The sequence below is a fragment of the Dunckerocampus dactyliophorus genome, chromosome 7 (genome assembly GCF_027744805.1).
Source record: "Dunckerocampus dactyliophorus isolate RoL2022-P2 chromosome 7, RoL_Ddac_1.1, whole genome shotgun sequence".
In the NCBI taxonomy this organism is placed as follows: domain Eukaryota; kingdom Metazoa; phylum Chordata; class Actinopteri; order Syngnathiformes; family Syngnathidae; genus Dunckerocampus; species Dunckerocampus dactyliophorus.
Genome location: NC_072825.1, coordinates 1,853,626 through 1,873,391, shown reverse-complemented (window position 1 = coordinate 1,873,391; position 19,766 = coordinate 1,853,626). Strand labels below are relative to the sequence as shown.

At 43.4% G+C, this 19,766-nt stretch overlaps 1 protein-coding gene and 1 long non-coding RNA gene across 6 annotated transcripts in view; one reads left to right on the top strand and one right to left on the bottom strand.

Moving 5' to 3' along the window:
• The window catches only part of LOC129185018 (uncharacterized), a 41,221-nt gene extending 35,253 nt beyond the window's left edge, over window positions 1-5,968 (bottom strand). The window contains exon 1 of the long non-coding RNA XR_008572023.1: window positions 5,909-5,968. This is a non-coding gene — a long non-coding RNA (uncharacterized LOC129185018). The remainder of the gene's footprint in view (window positions 1-5,908) is intronic.
• Window positions 5,969-6,539: 571 nt separating this feature from the next.
• Window positions 6,540-19,531, top strand: il21r.1 (interleukin 21 receptor, tandem duplicate 1). 5 transcript variants are annotated; one of them, XM_054781498.1, is made up of 10 exons: window positions 6,571-6,635; window positions 7,665-7,843; window positions 8,319-8,393; window positions 9,752-9,857; window positions 10,069-10,292; window positions 11,080-11,213; window positions 11,292-11,478; window positions 12,995-13,073; window positions 15,491-15,584; window positions 18,493-19,530. In XM_054781498.1, the coding sequence occupies exons 3-10, from the start codon at window positions 8,342-8,344 to the stop codon at window positions 19,156-19,158; spliced, it is 1,542 nt and encodes a 513-aa protein (XP_054637473.1). In that variant the 5' UTR covers window positions 6,571-6,635; window positions 7,665-7,843; window positions 8,319-8,341; the 3' UTR covers window positions 19,159-19,530. The 5 variants fall into 5 exon arrangements, with proteins under 5 accessions (XP_054637468.1, XP_054637467.1, XP_054637471.1 ...); XM_054781497.1 differs by having other exon boundaries at window positions 8,316-8,393; XM_054781493.1 differs by lacking the exon at window positions 7,665-7,843 and having other exon boundaries at window positions 6,540-6,635.
• Window positions 19,532-19,766: the final 235 nt, after the last annotated feature.

The window sequence follows — 19,766 nt, the reverse complement described above, 5'->3', positions numbered from 1 at the left end:
ATGGGGGGGTTGCCATTTTCCTTAATTTATCAGTAATTATAGACATGTTGGCCTTGGGGGAGGTCCATTGCCATTCCAGTATTGACATGCGGCCACTGGCGTTTCCCCAGTGACCATCCACCCCTCCCTCTCCCCAACATTAGCATACAAGACCAAAGGGGGTCAAGTGAGGGTTCTCGCTCTGATCAGCCAACTGGAAAACTTCCAGGTTCAGAGGTCATGGATAAGCCGGCCTATTGGCCGCTTGGTCAGACAAGTCAAATTAGCATCCCCCGCACGCCCCCCACCCTGCTCTTAGGCCGCCACCCATGAAGAATGAGATGAGGTGATTTGATTTCTCCTCGTTGGCGGTCGATCTTGTCCTTTAGAACACGACGTCGTTCCATTGCGAATCCAATTGGACCGACTTGCCCGGAACTGGCTCCCATCGCACCAGAACCATGTTCTGTACCAGGACCCACTGGTCTCTCACCCCCGCCCTGTGCTTCGACCTTGCACTTCCTCCGTCAGCATTTCGTAAGCAATGATTTATCCGGCAAATAAATTTCTTGGCGCCGTCGGAATGTGCTTAAGGTGTGAGGTCGTTGACTAGGTCAAAATGGCAGCTCATAAATTGAAACCATGCATGACTTTTAAAAAAAGGGAGGCGAGGAAACGATGCTGCTCCCCCCCGCATCCCTCTCCCAAGAGGCTGATGCTTATTGAAGGGATTGACTAAAATGCACAAAATGAGCGAGGGATGGTGGTGCACTTTGAAGATGCCCGTGGACGTCTTCCCTCAGACGTGACAGCGGGAGGTTGAAGGGCTCGTCCAGGCAGTGAAGGACGGCGCCCTTTTAGTCGCTTGGTGGTCTGCAACGGTGCAGGGAGTCGGTACAAGAGCGTTCCTGATCATAAATGTGTCATTCTTGGCTGTTTGCTCACATGTCAACAGCATTTTGGAGCCTTTTTTTTCTTTACTAGAGATCATTGCCAACTGCTGGCCCGGCACGCACATTACAGCGTGCCATGGTTACGCTTGGTTAGCGACGCTAACTTAGGGTGACCGTATTTTGATCTCCAAGGAGCAGGACACTCGGCCCGGCAAATGATACTGGACGTTTACTCAAAGATGCATTATCAGTAGGGATGTCCGCGATATTGCCATAAAAATGTTGGTTGATTAAAAAAATAAAATAAAAATCGGTTGATATGGGTATCGGGTTTTCCCTAGAATGAAAACCAATAATAAACTAGTACTTGCTGTCATGGAGGCATGCAGCGGCATCAATACGTGGTCACGTCCTGTGTTATTCCTCGCAGTTGGAACTGGGCTTGACATGTTGAAAGCACGGGCCACGGATAGCACCGACGTTAGCTAACTCTTTAGCTTGTAGTGGCACGGAGCGGTCTCGTTGTCTCTGTTGTCTGTCGACAGTTTTAGCCACGTCACCAAACGTGCGATTCACAACGAGAAAGGAGTCAAGGTAGGCGGCACCGATCAGTCTACTCTCCAGTCAACAACAAGCAGCAATTCTTTCGCGATAGCTAAGCGGCTGCAACAACCTCATGACCCCCACACGCACGGGCAGGACATGCAAACCCCACACAGGGGAGAGTTGAACCCAGATCTTCCCGATCTCCTGACTGTGCCCAACATCTTAACCACTCATCCACCGTGCGGCCTGAAATAAAAATAACTTTAAAGTCTCTGGAATTAAATAATAATAGAAATAATCTACTGCATCTTCATTGGCCTGTAAGAAAATTATAGCTCTCTTTTCAAATAAATAAGAAAAAAGTATGAAATAATATTAGCTGTATTCACAAATCCAAAAATTCACAAAAATAGCTCGTAATTTTTATATAATAGCTCATTTTTCCTCATAATATTACAAGTTTATTCACGGAAAAATCGCCACTTTTTTCTGTTAGAACATGAATTTTTTTCTCTTAATATTTTCACTTTCTTCTCAAAAAAATACCAGCTGTTTGTTTTTTCCATTTCTGCTGTTTCTTTTTTTTCTTATTTTCCAAATATTTTAACTTTCTTCTTGTCAATTTTCTTCATGTAATATTTTGGCTTTATTCCAGGAAAATATTTCGATTTTAATCTAATTTAAAACATATTTTTTCTGTAATATTTCAATTTTATTTGACTAAAATGAAATGTTATTCTCGTAAAAAAAATTATCTAAAGTTTTGTCTGAATATTTTGACTTTATTCTTGTAAAATGACAGATTTTTCTTTTTTTTTCATTTTCTTGGCAAATTCTATTTTTAGAATATGCCGCGAGCCAATAAAAAAACAGCCATGGGCCGGAAACGGCCCCTGGGCCGCACTTTGGACACCCCTGTTGTAAGTGAATGTTGACTTGACGTTTGAGGTCACAGTGTGAGGGCGACATCCCAGCCAGGTATGGCAGACAGTAAAAGGGATTTCCTGCTGCGCCCTCCAGAGCCTCGTGACAGCATGCGGGGCTTTACATGGAAGCGCTGCGGCTCAATTAGCTACTGTTGTGGGTTTGGGTTTGGGTTTGGAGAGCGAGCACGGGTCCAAATCCTCTCCTGCAGGCCCAGCTGGGAGGATTAAGACTAGTTCCTGTCCCGTGGCTGACCTCTCCAAAACCCCAACAGATGTCCTGAGCCTACCCCCCTCCCCCTCACACACACTTATACACACACATACACAGCCCCGCCACCCACCCCCCATCCTCTCGAACTCTCTCTTGACCCCTCACTCAAAGCAGAGCACTCAGGTGTCATCTCTTATCACAAGAACCCTCGCCGCCTCCTTCAATGGACGATCCGCTGCTATCTCTTCTGCTTTGTTCTACATCTTCCCTGCTCTGCCTTCGGGGGCGCCCTCCCGATGGCCCCCTCGGCGCTAGAGCAGCCTGTTTGCCACGCTAGGTCAAGAGGCCCTGAACACCATTTTACCCATGAGGCGTCTCGCTTCAAACAGGAAGTACATGCTTTGCACACACACGTCCACTCAGGTCAACGGCGGCCCTCGCGCGTCATGACCCTTCACTCGGGGCTGCAAGTGGCCACCCAATAGGTGGGGGCGAGGGGCCACGACGGACAATGAATGGATGAAATCCTTCTTAAGGCCACAATCCCAAATTCCAAGCCTCAGATAGTCAAAACCCCTCAAATCTCCTCCACGGATAATCAATGTTTGCTAAATGGGAAGTCATTTCTTTTATTATATTATTTGACTATTATTATTAGCATTATTTTATCATTTGTTTATATTATTATTTATAATAAATATTCATATTTCATTTTTTATCGAGAGATTGTGGATGACGCCATCGCTTTACGCCATTCCGCATTACGAAGTTTATGGTTACAAAAAGGGCGCCCATGAATTCGTGACAAATTTAATTTTGGTCCGTAAGCGACAGACTCGCTCAGGAATGGCGGAAGAATACGGCGTGGCGCGCAGCACAAGAGTGCAGCGTGTCGGACTTTTACACTTCTTGATGTCTCCCAGGCGGCAGTGCGGCAAAGAAAAGGAAAGCTACAGTCGCCACAGAGGGGGGAGAAGAGGAGGTCTGGCATCATATTTCATCAAGAAGGTAGCGAGGCCTGCATGACAGGCACGGCATAAAAGGAAGGAGTTTATGACTCTTTCTATTCATTCTTGTATTTCAGCTTTTTGTGACTGTGTTTTATATGTCCTTCATGTGTCCTTCAAGGGCCACATACTGGGAAAAAAAACATCTTTTTCTTTAATATTTCTACTCTATCATACAAAAATGACACTATTTTTCCTCATAATATTACGATTACGATTATTGTATTTTTATTATATTTATTTTATTATTTTGTTAGATTTTTCTCATAATATTTTGACTTTATTTTTGTAAAATGACTGCTGTTTTCCATTTTTGCTGTTGTTGGGTTTTTTTTTCAAAATATTTTCACTTTCTTGTAAATACTCTTCTTATAATATTATGACTTTATTCCCACAATCTTATAACTTTTTTCGCCAACCTAATTTTCCAAATTTGTTTTGTTTCTTCTAATATTACAACTAGCGCTGTCAAATGATTTAAATTTTGAATCAGATTAATCATGTTGTTCCAAATTAATCAATCATGATTAATCACCATGTCACACTATGTCTGAAATATGCCCATTTTGACTGTATTTTACTGAAGGAAAGATAAAGACAGGTGGGGATTATATATTTGTATGTGTTAAGAGTGCCAAATCAGATGAGAATTGAAATCAAGTTAAGAGATGGCACACGTTTAAAAATCGATATACCGAACCCTGGCTTCTTTAATAGCAGAATACTTCAATCAGACTTTAAGTGTGTTATTATGAGCAATGAGGAGTTGCGTTCAAAGACACCACGTCATTTAACGTCATTTATTTAGAATGTGCCCCAGGCCGCACTTTGAACACACCCGATTTAGGTATATTTTCGGCAATAATTCCAATTTACACAAAAACCTGACTTACGTCACCGTCTGGGACGGGAATTCGGCCGTAAACCTGAGGCCCATCTGTGGTGGCGTTCATTGAAGCATTTGTGGTAAGAAAGGTTCAATGACGGCGATTATGTCTCCTTCCGTTTGTACCAAAACATCCGTTAGATTGATTTGAAAGGCACTTTTGGACAGAAGCGTATTTTATTTCTGAGTGTCGGCAGGTCAACAATGTGTGACCGCCGCTCCATCAGCTCCGTGCCTCACCTGTCTTGCCTCCCATTTGTCCATCTTCAATTTCCAACATCGCCTGGTCCATCCATAACGCGCTTCTTCCTCATTCTTTCCACCGCTCCAGCCCTCGCTAACGCCCCACTACTCCCACCCCAGCACCAGGCTGTCAGACTTTTAGGGGTCCGGTGAGCTGTGAAATCGCACAAATTGCCATTGCTTTTGCGTCTGGCGCGGCAACGGGGGGGGGGGATGGACAGTGAGGCAAAAGAGAGAGGGAGACATTTTATGCTTCAACACTTCTAAACCTGTATTTACCCCCACCCCACCACCCCACACCCCCTGGCCTTGCACCCCTTATTTGCACAGACATGGGCAAGCATGCGCACAGCTGCAACACACTTTTCCAACACACACACAGCTACCTTGTGGCGTGAGCCTCACTACTCCCACACACCCGCCATCAACACCACCTCAGAGCCTGTAAACGGCACCAGCGCCCTCCACCCGCACCCCCCACCCGCCATGCCCTCACAGGAGAGACACCTCCAGCACTTTGCTTCAGCACGCAGGTCACTTCACACAGCATAAGGACAGGAGGCTGCAAACCCTCCAGAGGGATGAAGAGGAGAGCCCCCCCACCCCCCAGTCAACAACACCACCTCCACCCCCCACCTCCCTGCTCATGAAAACACCTCCTGAGAAATGAGAAAACAAACTAAAAAAGGTCCCAGGCAAGCATGTTGTGACTGCTTAGGGAATATAAAATGATTTATTTATGTTGTATGTATTGAAATTGTTGCCTACAAAGTCTATTTTTGACTTGGGTTTTCAACAGATTCAATTGATTTATTATTGTGACGGTGCACAAACATCTTCCCACCACCGGGGGGCGCGTTATAGCTTTATAACGTGCCATAGAAAGGCAAGCGAGATTTTGCAGAAGATGCGACCGGCGTGCAACACGAAAATCGTTTCAACAACTTAATTGACTTATTTCGTTGGTAAATGGCACCGAAAAACGACATTTTTGAGTATTGGAAAAATACTAACAGGTATTTTCAGCCAGGGAGCAGACGTTGGGTTGGTTCGATTGGTGGCTAGCTACTTTTTCGGGGGTGAGAGTGTAGTAACCGGAAACACAAATGGCGGGCCCCTACAAGTATAAATTAAGTAGTTCTTCAGAGCATTAATTAACATCTTAGTCACATTGTCACTGTGGGGTTTTAACAAAAGAATCAGAGTAAATGACTCACCAGTTAGGATAACTGCGCCACTCAATGCCGCTGATGCAGTGACATCTAGCGGCAGGGAAGTGCAACTACAACCCAGCTCAACTGTGCCATTGGTTGTTTATGCCGGTTGAATTTACTGTATTTATTTGTTCACTTAACGGCTGCATTACTTTGCACTTAATCTTAAATGTAAATTAGACCCTTTGTAACATGCTGAGCATGAAAAAGACAAGTCATATTGCACTTAATGAATGAATTTGGGTACCGAGTCTGTGCAGGGTGTCATTTCTGCATGGCTAATTCAATGGCTTTTGCTGTGGGAGCGTGAGTCATTTCAGCCGAAACACACTGTGAAACCCCTTACAGTGCCCTGCCGACATGCATGTTTGCCTCTATGCTCTTTTCACATGAAATCTTCTTGTCAACGATTGTGATCATCTCAGTACTGAAACATTTTGTAGTTATGTTTTGTGTCAAAGGTCAAAATTTACATGTTGACGGCAGACACAAAATGAGAATGATGCAATGAAGCGCTCTCATGGCTAAAAGGTGCCTTTTGTCAAGCGTCTGCATTGTTGCTCAACACGCTCAACAGAACAAAACAATGAAAGGATGCGCTTGTTCTATTTGCAGCGTTAATGTGGTGAGGAGGCGATAAACCACATTTGACATCACAGCAGCGGACGCCGACGTTGTTCCAGTGAGCCTTTTCGTGTCTTTCGGCTTATGAGAGTCCAAACTAAAGAAGGTAAGCCTCTTTTTTTGTCAGTCGATTAAAAATGACCATAGAAATATTTTATTACTCCTTTTAGAAGTGAAATTAACTGTTTGGCTTGTAAAGAACTGATAGACGAGTGTCTTCTTGAAAAGTACATCCTTTCATAGCACTGAGTCTGCACTTTTAAAGGTTTTTAATGACTGATCCTGGTGCTTCAGCCATCTTAGTGCTTTTAGACCTGACTGCTGCCTTCGGCACAGTGGACCATACTATTCTTTTATCTCGCTTGGAAAACTGTGTGGGTGTCAGGGGGGCTACCCTTGAGTGGTTTAGGTCTTACCAGGGAGATGCCTTACTGTGGGACTTGGTGACCTCATCTACTGCCCCCCTGGACTGTGGAGTCCCCCAGGGATCAATCCTGTGGCCCATCCTATTTGCTCTATACCTAATCCCACTTAGTACAATCTTTAGAAGGCATCTCCTATCACTTTTATGCAGATGACTGCCAGATCTACTTACCAATTACAAGAAATGACCATGCCCCCCTGACTCCCCTTCTTGAGTGCTTAAGTGACATCAAGGTCTGGTTGGCTCAACATTTTTTAAAGCTCAATGAGGGGAAGACAGAAGTTATCGTCCTTAATAGTAATGACCCCCGCTTGGACTTGGGCCCCATCGAGAACCAAGTCTGTCCCACAGCCACCAGCCTTGGCGTCATAATCGATGGTGATTTTAAACTTAAAAAAACAAATCAACGCCGTTGTAAAATCCTGTTTTTATCATCTTTGGCTTCTTTCCAAAGTCAAACTGTTTTTATCATTGCGACATTTTGAACAAGCCATGCACGCTTTTATTTGGTCACGTCTGGACTACTGTAGTGCCCTTTACTCTGGAATAAACCATAAATGACTCTCTGGCTTCCAGTTAGTCCAGAACTCTGCAGCACGGCTTTTAACAGGAACCAAAAAGAGGGAGCATATTACCCCAATTTTAGCCTCCCTGTCCTGGTTGCCTGTGCGTTTTAGGATTGGTTTTAAGATTTTCTTGTTTGTTTTTAAGGCTTTGAATGGGCTGGCCCCTCAGTACATCTCAGACCTCACCCAAAATTACACTCCAGCGCCACACTGAGGTCCGGAAGCCAGCTCCAACTGGTGGTGCCTAAGACCAGACTTAAGACCAGGGGAGACCGGGCCTTTTCCGTAGTCGGCCCAAAGCTGTGGAACACTCTCCCCCCTCATGTAAAAAACGGCCCCCACAATTGAAAGCTTTAAGTCTCGTCTTAAAACCCACTTTTATTCTCTGGCTTTTAACTGTCTTTTTATTTTTTAGTTTTAATGGCTTTATTTATTTTTATTTTTATTTATTTTAGTTTTTTATTTATTTTTTGCCGACTTCTTGGATTTGTTGCTTTTATTGTATTTACTTCTTGTTTGAAATATTTTACTGTTGTACGTTTCTTTGTTTCTATTTGATCTTTTAGTTTTTACAGTAGTAATTTTTAATTTTTCTTATTATTTATGATTTTGCTAGTCTGTGCAGCACTTTGGAAACAGTGTCTATAAAACGTGCTATATAAATAAAGTGGATTGGATTGGATTCTTCAACAAAATAGTCTTTGCCACCTGTTACTGTTGCTAAACTGTCTGTTCAATCAGCCATTGTTGCTATATTTAGTTTCACTTGTCTCTCTCTTTGTTATTTTCCGGGCAGCAGCTGATAAAGATCGTCTTGTCGTCATGGCTGCCGTCTTTTTGACGCTCTGGGGCCTCACTCTGTTGATTCAAGCAGGTATGTCCTTCAGCTCATAACATGGCCGCTCTGCATCAGGGGCCTCACCGGATCCAGCAGTGCCATCATTCTGATAGTGCTCTCTTTTGTGTAAGGCGGAGCCCCCAAAGTGGAGCAGGGCAAAGGCGGTATAATTTGGATGCACGCCTCAAAAGTCAAGCAAAATTTGGGAGTTGAAACCATCACAAGCACAAGACGTTATCAAATCACGCGGTGCGGCCAGTCCTGCGTCCTGCCTTGGCCTCGAACCCGCGTCCACAGACCCCCTGATAAATGAGCTGAGCAGCGCCAGCCAACGAGCTAAATGTCCAAGCACGGCCACACCGGCTGCCATCGCAGTTCATTTGATTAATATCATTTTTACTTTGTGTTGTTTAAACAACAAACTTACAATGAAAAAAGTGAAGGTGCCGAGCACAAATTTCTGTACGGTATACAATACTACTGTATAATACTATTGTATCATTTTAATAATTATGATTATACTCATAATAAATAATAATTCATTAAATAATAATTTTGAAAACAAAAAAATAAGAACTTTTCCGCCAAAATTGACAACAAATACATTTCTCAAGAAAGATCAAGTGTCTTTGATTTTCAAATATATATATTATTTTTATATTTTTTGTATCTAATATAATATACATATATTTAAATAAGTTTGAAAAATTAAATATACACAAATAATTTTACACAATAATATAAAAAAATAATAAAAAACTATACTGCAGCTATATAAAAGTTTTTTTAAAAAACAATTGATAATACAATTTTAAAAATAAAAAAAAATAATATATATATATATATATATATATATATATATACATACATATACACACACACAAATATATATATATATATATATATATATATATATATATATATATATATATATATTTTTTTTTTTAAGTCTTTCAATGTGCATTATTTCCAGGCTTCCACGGGCCACATAAAATGATATAGCGGGCCAAATCCAGCCCCCAGACCTTGAGTTTGATACTTCCGATTTAAATTAATCTCCATATATCCAATCTGAGTAATAAGAAATATAATATGAAATAATACAATAAATATATGTACATTATGTATGTATATATAACAAATATAAATATAACAAATACACCACACAATGCCTATTCATTCTTGCAGTACCTATAAACGGTTCCGCAGTCATTTCTGTACAATTTGTGCGTTCCTGCCTTTATCGTACTACGGTGGCGCAGTTATTATTGAGCCCTTCGAAGTCTGCCTGGCAACAAGCAACAATACATAAAAAGAGTACATCGACTATACATTACTGCTTTCTTTGAGATGTGAAGCTTAAAAGTGCAAAACGCTGCTCCTCATTGCTGCAGCGGCCTCCTCGTGCGGCGTCACCTGCTACACGGACTACGACGTCCTGCTCAACTGCTCGTGTGCTTCCGTACCGTCGCAGCCGCTCCGCCTTCAGGTCAACTGCAGGTAAGTGGTCATCAAGGTGAATTGTGCAGCCTGTGGATCAACAATAGCGCCACTTCCTTCCATTCAGACGCTCTTTGGTTGGACCCTGATGTGATGTAATGTTTTAATAGGAACGTGTTCACATTTAGTGTTTTTAGAACAGCACTTGAGGTCTCACGATGAGTGAGAAATGGCATCTTTGACACATTTATGGCGTGATCTGCAACTGCAGCTCACCAGCTGATTCTCCGTTTCGCTGCTGTAGTGACGGAGAACTTCACGCCATGGACAACTGCCAGGTCACACCTCGTCGGCCCTGGTGCGTCATGTACCCGGACGCGCTCTACGACGTCGCCGCCATCGGCACCGAATGCACGGCGTGCGTCAGCCATCAAGGAGGGCCGGCGGACGTCATCACGCCAAGCGAATCATCCAGCTGGGCGCTGAGTGACGTGGGTAAGCGACGAAACTGTAGACCCTTTCTGCAGAAGAGACGTGCGGTTGACAGGAAATGAAGACCTCGGCCAAGGCTTCTTAAACACTAGTCATCCGTGAAGTCAATGAGTGAGTCACGACCACCTAGGGTGTTGTTATATGTTCACTTTCGGTTATGCAGGCGCATTGTGGAGGTATATTAGTTGACTTTTGGGGAAAAAATGGTTTGAATATACAGTACAGAGGAAGGAAATGAACACGGGACACTTGCACTTGAAATGATCCAATCGCCAATGTAGAACATTTTTTCTTTGCAAAATGTATGAACTTACTGTTGTTTGCAATGAACTGACGGTGAAAAAAATGTAATATCTCAGTTTTGCTGACAGACATAAATCACAATAGCGGTTGTTTAAGGCCGGGGTGTGCAAACCTTTTAGCCACATTTGGTTATTTGTCTATATGTGGTGATCAGTCCAGGGTGCACCCCGCCTCCAGCATTACCCCTGCGACCCTAGTGAGGACAAGCGGCATAGAAAATGGATGTATGGATAGCGTTGATGATGTAATCGGGTGTGGATTTAAACCCATCGTAAGAACATGAATATTTATGTGTCCCGAAGTGGAGACACGCAAGCCCTGCGATTGGCTGGCGACCAGTCCAGGGTTTACCCCACCTCTCGCCCGAAGTCAGCTGGGATAGGCTCCAGCATACCCGCGACCCTAGTGAGGATAAGCGGCATAGAAGATGGATGGATGCATTCATCAACGTCTTATTCGTATTTGTCCTCTTTTGCATAAAAACCAGTGAAACCTCTGCCCCCTTCCGACGTGCGAGTGACGAGCGCCGGCGGGTCCTACAACATCACGTGGGACAACAACAATAAAAGGCACCGTCTTACCTACAGGCTGCGCATCCGAGCACACCAAGGCCTGTCGCAGGTAAAAGTTAAATTTGCAGTGTACCTTTTTTTTTTTTTTTACAGTATCGGTGAGATGTTTGTGGTCTTCCCTTGACAGCATCCAGAACTTTCCTTCTCAGTGGATGAAAAGTTCCTCCTGTTGGATTGCAAGAAGCTGCCCCACAGGTTTAGTGTGGAGCTTCAGGCCAAAATGTCTCCCGGTAGCCCGTGTCAGGGTCCGTGGAGCGAGTGGAGCTCCACGGCTGAGTGGACGTCAACGCCCGCAGACTCCCCAGACATTGCAGGTAAAACAAGCACTTCCTCTAACTTTGGGTGCTGAAACTAAGCGTGGACTCACTGTGTTTTGCCATCTCCCTGTCCTTTCACTACTGCATAAGGCAGCCAATGAAACTGCCGGGCATGTCCTAATTCCTTTTAGTCAGGCTAAACGGGCAATGCCAAGGGAAAACCTGCTGTTGGCTCCAAAGCGAATGAGAGGCGACACAAGGAGACAAATCAGTATAACCCAGAAAAGCGGATTTGAGAGAAATGCTTGACTATTCATCCTGAAATGTTACATCAGGGTATGTCCAAAATGCGGCCTGAGGGCCATCTGCGGCCCCTGGCCCCTAGAAAGAAAAGAATTAAAAAGAAAACTACAGCAAAAATGGAAACATCAGCAGCAATTTTACAAGAATAAAGTCACAATATTAAGAGAAAAAAATTGTAATTAACAAGAAAAAGTAGTAATATTATAATAATATAATAAGGAAAAATAACATAATTTTAGTAGCATAAAGTTGAGACATGAAAGAAAAAAATATATATTTTTTTAAAGTTTTAATATTATAAGAAACAAACGAAAAAAGTTTTAACTTGTGGAAAATTTGGTTTGGGAAGTTATAATATGGGAATAAAGTCAAAATATTATGGAAATAAAGTCATAATACTATGAGAAGAAAATTTACAAGAAAGTTAAAATATTTGGACATTTTATGAAAACGACAAAAAAAACATTAAAAAATGAGTAATTTTACAAGAATAAAGTCAAAATATTAAGAGAAAAAAGTTACAATTTTATGAAAATAAACTTGTAATATTATGAGGAAAATAATGTCATTTTAGTATGGAGTAGTAATATTAAAGAAAAAATGTTCTTTTTTTTAAATTAGGTTGGGGAAAAAGTTGTTATGGGGATAAAGTCAAAATATTATGAGAATGAAGTAATAATATTACAAGAAGAAAGGCGAAATACTTAATTTAAAACAACAAAAAAAACAATGGCACATAGTAGGGTTTTTCACCCACATCCCAAAGCTGGGATGCACTTTTTTCTTAGCACTTCTTAGCATATGCGTTACAAAATATCAAAATGACCCTTTCATTCATTTTTTTAGTACGTGGCCCTCGCTGGAAAAAGTTTGGACACCCCTGTGTTAGATAATGTGATCTCTGATGAAGGGCAGACTCGCATGCCTACACGCCCTCGGCTATGTGAGTCAGGTGATAAGCATGTGGAGGACTTGTTTTGGAGACAAAAAGCCTCTTGCCTCCAGCAAATAATCATAGCAAGTCAGCGTGACATTCATGTGTACTAATTATCGTCAAATATAACAATGGAATAATGGACACAAGACATTTTATAAGTCCAATAACAAACCATATTTTCCTAACAGGCAGTGATTGTGTGCACAGCAAATTCCACCTGGCAACAAGTAGCATGTCTGTGTAGCCCATTGCAGTTACAAGAGAAACAGGAACAGTGTTTTTTTCAGTTTGTATCCGACCCCCACACATGGTTTGGTCTCCTGTGCTTTACAGAGAAACGATCCTGGCTGTACATCCTCCTGGCCGTCGTCCTTGTGGTTGCTGCGCTGCTGTTGGGTTTCTCCCAGAAACCGTGAGTACTAAAAACTAAAAATGCACATTTGAATTTGTACTAGGTGCGTGTGGCTTTTTGGGCACTCATCACATTCAGATATTTATCTACAGCAGGGCTGTCCAAAGTGTGGCCCGGGGGTCGTTCCCGCCTTTTTTTGGGGGAGGGGGGTTTAATTGGCCCACGGCGCATTCTTAAAATAGAAAATAGAAAAAAAAATTAAAAACTAAAAAAATAACTATAAAAACTAAATATAAATAATAATATAAAAAAATAATAATACCGTAATTTAAAAAAAACAGCAAAAACAGTAATTGTACAAGAATAACATCAAAATATTAAGGAAAAAAAGGTGTAAAAAATGTGTAATTTTATGAGAATGTCGTCACATTATGAGGAAATATAACGTCATTTAAGTAGCATAAAGTTGAAATATTAAACAAAAAGCCGTTTTACAAGTCATATTATGGGAAACAAAGCAAAATAAATGATTTTTTTGCATAATTAGGCTGGGGTAAAAGTTATAATATTACGAGAATAAAATCAAAATATTACGGGAATAAAGTCTGTTGTGTCAGTTGTGACATTTCTATTTCAAAAGGTTGTAGCTTGAAAAATCAGAATGACCCGAAGTTTGCGATGGGGGTAAATGTACTCATCTAATGTGCATGTTATCACGTCACCAGGCTCACAATTTTTCAGATCCCTGTCTTCACGATACTGGCTCATCGAAATGTCTGATCTACTCGTGATACTCTTCCTCATCCCTCAAGGAAAGTCAGCCATCATCATCGTCATTTACAGCGGGATCTTGAACACCACTGCTGCCTCAACAGCTATTATTACATAGCTCGATATAAAGTATCTATCTAGCTATCATGCCTGTGAATATTCTCATTCACCCATGTCATTGTATTCTCAGCTCATATCTATCTAGTAGCAGTGCCGAGGAGTCTGTTTTGACAACCCACCATGTCCCCTCCTGCCACCCCAAACACGGTTTAGCAAAGCATCGGCTCAAGTATGCTGCGTGTGGACTGTCATGGCGAGCGGACGCACTGCCGCACGCACAAGGGGGCTTCAAAGTCTATAAACGTATAAACTTTGCATAGAAACGCCCACAAATGTTGCTTGGATCGACGCTACAGATGTCCGCCATCCCCTGTTGTAAAGTATTAACTACATGAGGCGCCATGCTTGCAGAAATGGCTCGTTAAACTCAGCAATGTTGCAATTTGAAAGGGTTAATATGACGACAAGACAATGTGCGTTACAGTGCCATCTACTGGACAGAGATGGAATGACAAGCTGCATTCACAGTCCTGTTATAATGTGATTATGAGCTAGGGCACACCAGGTAGAGCCAAAACTACTTGTGGCGGGCCGCCACAAATAAACACTGTAAGAAATGTTCTACGTCGGGGGGTTCTCAAATGGGCTCAACCAGGACCCACATTTTTTAATGGTCATTTCAATGGTGACCAACTTTTATGTATGTCAAATGAATGAAATGTTTTTTTATTGAGTATATCATCTTTTTAAACATCAATATGGATAATTACATGTCAAATGTGCATTTCTGAGCAATTTACATTAAAAATGAATATAGTGTGAATAGAATAAAATGTTGCCCTGCGATTGGCTGGCGACCAGTCCAGGGTGTACCCCGCCTGTCGCCCGAAGTCACCTGGGATAGGCTCCAGCATGCCCCCGCGACCCTAATGAGGATGAAGCGGTATAGAAAATGGATGGATGGATGGATAGAATAAAATGTATATAGAATCAATAATACTAATAATTCTAATAACAAATAATATTAAAATTGCAGTAAACAAGACCACAAAAGCAAATATTTCATTTTAGCTGTGCAATGTGTTCTAGACCAAGGGCGAAGATGATTAAAATATTGCTCAATTTGACTTTAACAAAATGTAGTAGTGTAATGAAATAAATGCAAACAGCAGTACAGTGTACGGTTTGGAGTGGTCATGTGCAGACCGACGTGACAAGCAAAGCGAAAGCCAATGATCAGCGCACTTCCCGTACGCGGCGGCAGCAAATGCTCTTCTCAGCGCATCAGTTTACCCTTTCCTGGCATCGCCCCCCACATAGCGAGAAACCGCCGGTGCGCCGCACGTCACTTCACAGGAAGTCACGCGTCGCTGACAGCGGCGACGGACGATCAGTCGCAAGAAGAGAATGAACTTGCGCTTTCTGCAGATGAAGAGACAAATAAAAACCCGCACAGTTGAATGAGATCCAATACACAGACAGCATTGCTTCGTGGTTGGCCTGAGAGCTGTTTCATGTTCCTGATGAGCTAACCAAAGTATTAGAAACCGCTCTCGGTATGATGCAATGCAGTTGCACATCCCTGCACACCACAACCACAAACATCTAACTTATCTAATCATCCTCAATGACTCCGTTTTTCTCAGGTTGTTGCTGAAAAAACTCCATCTGAGCACGTACGTTTCCAAGCCGCACGACTTCTTCAAGCCCCTCTACCTCAACTACGGCGGCAACTTCAAGGTGAGAAGGTGTGCTTTACACATGTGGCCAGCAGGCGGTGGTGCACAGGAGAGGGACTTTCTGCAGCATCTGGAGCTGCTACGTGGGAAAATCCCTTTTAAAGTCACACAGAGGGGCCCTCTTGGGGGGTGGGTGTGAATAGTTATTGTGAAGTGGCTTCAATGGGCCTTTTATGACGCACCGTGGTTAGATGTTTGTGCTCTCTAGCTTGGTGGAAGAAATACCCTCTTCATGCAAATGTCATCCTAATGTAGCTTGTTTTTGTCGGAAATAAGGGGCTTTAGCTGTTTTTGTAGAACATTTATATTTCCATATGAGCACTAGAAGATGTTTTTTGTGCATGTGTGGGTGAAATCTCAAATAATGCTAAACCTTAACGTTGTGCAGGTGATGTTAATATTGTGGCCAGTGAGTGTGTGCCCGGCGGAACTGCTTATACTGACAGGAGAAGGGGCGAGGGCGGGTATCTGGTGCCTTAAAACCATTTGCTTCGGGCAGGTGGGGCTCGTTAGCCTGGTTGGGCAGCCCATCTAGGGGAAGGGGAATCCTGATTCTAAACCCCCGCTGCCTTGTGGGATACTTGTTCACAGGCAAGACTTCGGGAGTCAACCCCAAGTAAAAATCCGTAGTGGAGCCCCAAATGCGGTTGGATCGTCGATGTCGTCATCTCTCCGGCAGCTCCTGCAACCAAACCAACTCCAAATGTAACGCCCTGTGTACCCTTTGGACCAAGTTGGCGAGGCCGAGAAGGGGGGCCATCTTGAATGGGCAGCACAAGGCCTCCATACACTTTGCCCAGGCTTGTGCCCTGGAGAGGGCATTCCAGTCTCGCCATCTGGCGAGAGCACACCACAGAGGACAGCAGTTTACTAGTTATAAGTCCATGCTCAATTGCCGTAGAGTTGGACACTGAGGGTTGTCCTCGATGGTGGGAGGGAACATCGCAGTCACTCAAGCCGGGCAGCCCCCGGCCAGCAAGGTGCATCAACACCAGCAAGACAGCCTATCTACAGTAGATAAGAATGTAAAGTTCGTCGAGAGGCTCAGGGAAACCCTGACAGGTGGACAGGAAGACAGTGCTGTGGATAGTTGGGACTTTATCCGTAATACCATCCATAACGCCGCAATCCTATCCTATGGCAAGAAGGAGTGTAAAAACACTGACTGGTTTGAGGCCAACATTGCAGACATGGAGCCCGTCATCAACGCAAAGCAGGCTGCACTGACCGAGTACAAACGTGATCCATCTGCGAGGAACCTGCAGGCATTGAAAGCTGCCCGAAGCAAGGTCCAGCAAACTGCACACCGCTGTGTGAACAAATACTGGCATCAACTGTCGGAGAACATCCAACAGGCTTCAGACACTGGTAACATCAGGTGCATGTATGAGGGCATCAAGTAACAGGCAAACCAATGAAGAAGTGTGTGCCACGGAAATCCAACACAGGGGACATCATCACTTACCAAGACAAGCAACTAGCGAGATGGGTCCAACACTACCTAGTATTCAAGAGAAAACTTAGTCTTCCAGGAAGCAATTGCTGCATTGGAGGATCTGCCCATTCTAGAGAAGCCGGACTCAGAGTCCACCCTGGAGAAACTCAGCAAAGAAACTGACACCCTATCATGTGGTAGAACTCCAGGTGAAGACGGAATACCTCCAGAGAGCATCAAAATGCGGAAAGCCAGCTCTGCTCGAGCCACTACATGATCTCCTCTGTCTTTGTTGGAGAGAGGGCAAGGTACCCCAGGACATGCGAGATGCCAAGATTGTGACGCTATACAAGAACAAGGGTGATCGCAGCGACTGCAGTAACTACCGCGGCATCTGCGTGCTCAGCTTCGTGGGGAAAGTTTACCAGAACAAAATGTTGGTATCCACAACTCGCATTTTGTGTTTCACAATGCATTTCTTCCTCGTGTTTTCACATTATCAACTAGAAAACCTAAATGAAAATCAGGCTTGCAGGCACCTCATGTGGTCGTGGGGTGCTCACGATGGTGGCCCCTGGGCTATATGATATGAAAGGGAAACCATAACATTTAGACAAAAACATATTTGACTTACTTTAGCAAAATCACTGGTGAAACTTAGAGGATCAGGCGCCTTCTTTAAGGAGAATTTTGATGCGAGATCAGCTTGATGGCGCTCCAGCAGGACCCCAAGGCAGTCCGACGAATCCAACCACTTTTTGGGCTATCCACCTCCGACTGCCACGCGCACATGGGCGCTGCATTAGCCGCTGCCCGACTGATGATCACATCGCAAGCCTCAACAACTCACCACACCCTGCCAATTGCCCACCCCCACATGCCGCACCAAACTAAAGGTTTTTAACACGCCACCCCGGCAAGACATTTTTTGTGGCATGTTTTGCAGGGTGCAAAACTTAAATGACTCTCACAACGACAGGTAAGTCCCACACGGCAGCCATGCTTGTTTGGGCTTTTTGAAGGGAAAGTGGGCGGGAGACAGTCGCTATAGGCTGGATGCTGCAATCGTCCGACACTGATGGGTGGCTGATTGGAGCACCCCTAATAGCTTGGATGCATCTTCTGAATGCCTTCATTTAGCCATTTTTATGTTTGAAAATGCTTAATTTAGGTTGAAAGAAAAAGTTTAATTAGCTTAAATATGCATATTTTTGACTAATAATAGGTCGAATACAACCATGAAATAACATTATTTATTAATATATTTTTGAAAAACTGTGATAGAGTGGACAAATTAGTCCCTCGTGTTCTGCCACTTAGCCAAGACGGCGATGATTGAGGATGATTAAGTGCACTGACAGCGCACTGCTATTTGCTACATTTCTAGTGTGAACGCACTTAACTAAGTTGAAGTGTAAGTATGCAAGTGTGCCAGATGAGCCCCAGCCCATGTCTCCCATCTGTTTGTTTGCAGGAGTGGGTGAAGCCTGTGTTCAGCGAGTACGACTTTTCTAGCAATAACGCTCACGTGGACATCATGACCAAGAAGCGGCTCCACTGTGACAACAGCCACCAAAGCTCAGATGAAGCAGAACCAGCCGGCTGTCTCCTCCATCACATCCCCGTTCCAGACTGCAGCCCGCTGCTCAAGTCCCAGGATGGCGGGAGTGCGCAGGGCACTGGGCTCTCTGCTGGACACGTGTCCATCCACACGGTGACTCTGTCTGGAGAGGAAGACTTTGACAAGGAGGCGTCATGGAGCTCGCTCAGAAGTGACCGTGAGTCTCCAAGCTACAGAGAGCTGGTGAGCTGTGATTCCGATGAGCCTGACATGTTCCAGATGGAAAGACACAGTGGGATATTACAAGAGGACAGCCAAACATTCAACACGTCAAACACTTGCCTCAGAGAACCAGAGAGAGCCTCACTGGCCTCCAATGAGCAGTCAGAGGACGGCTACCCTTGTGTGGACCTGGACACTGTGGACAGTGGCTACGGGGAGTGCGGAAGCCCGTCCGACTCCAACTCTGGAGAGCATCGAGATTTTTTACACGCGCACCAGCCATCACGTTCCAACTACGTGAAACAGTGGATGACGTATAGCACTGCTGGAGAAGACTCTGCAAACCATCTCCACTGAACAATGTGATGGACCAATATTCTTTTTTCTCTTTATGGATTGTTTATGTTGTTAATAGTTCACACATATCATCCCAAGAAGAGAAACAACGCCTTATGAAGAGTGGGGGGACATTTTATAGTACATTTTCTCATCTTTCGTCTTCTCTTGAAATTATGATGCCTGTTTTTTGTCTCTTGAAGCAAAATATGGTTCCCAGAAGAGTCATTGCGCCAAACATTTAAAAAGTCAACTTTGTCATAAATTAATTGTAAACAGTTTAGAGTAGTTGTGTCCAAACTTTTTTCCACTGAGGGCTGCACACTGAAAACTAAAAGGACGTAGGGGGCCACTTTGATATTTTTATTTTGTAAAAAGACTAAAGGCATACTGTACATATTTAAAGACATAACTTTGTGTTAGTATCAACGTTTCAGTTTTTTCTGTTTACATTGTGCCCCATTTTGACCATTTTTCTAGTTTTGTTTGTTTAATTTTATTTCTGGAATGTGACACAGGCTACACCTTGGACACCTCCTAATTTAGAGTATCCAATGAGGCTAGCATGCATGTTTTGGGGATGTGACAGTAAGCCGCAGTACCCGGAGTATGCCCACTGTTCTCCATAC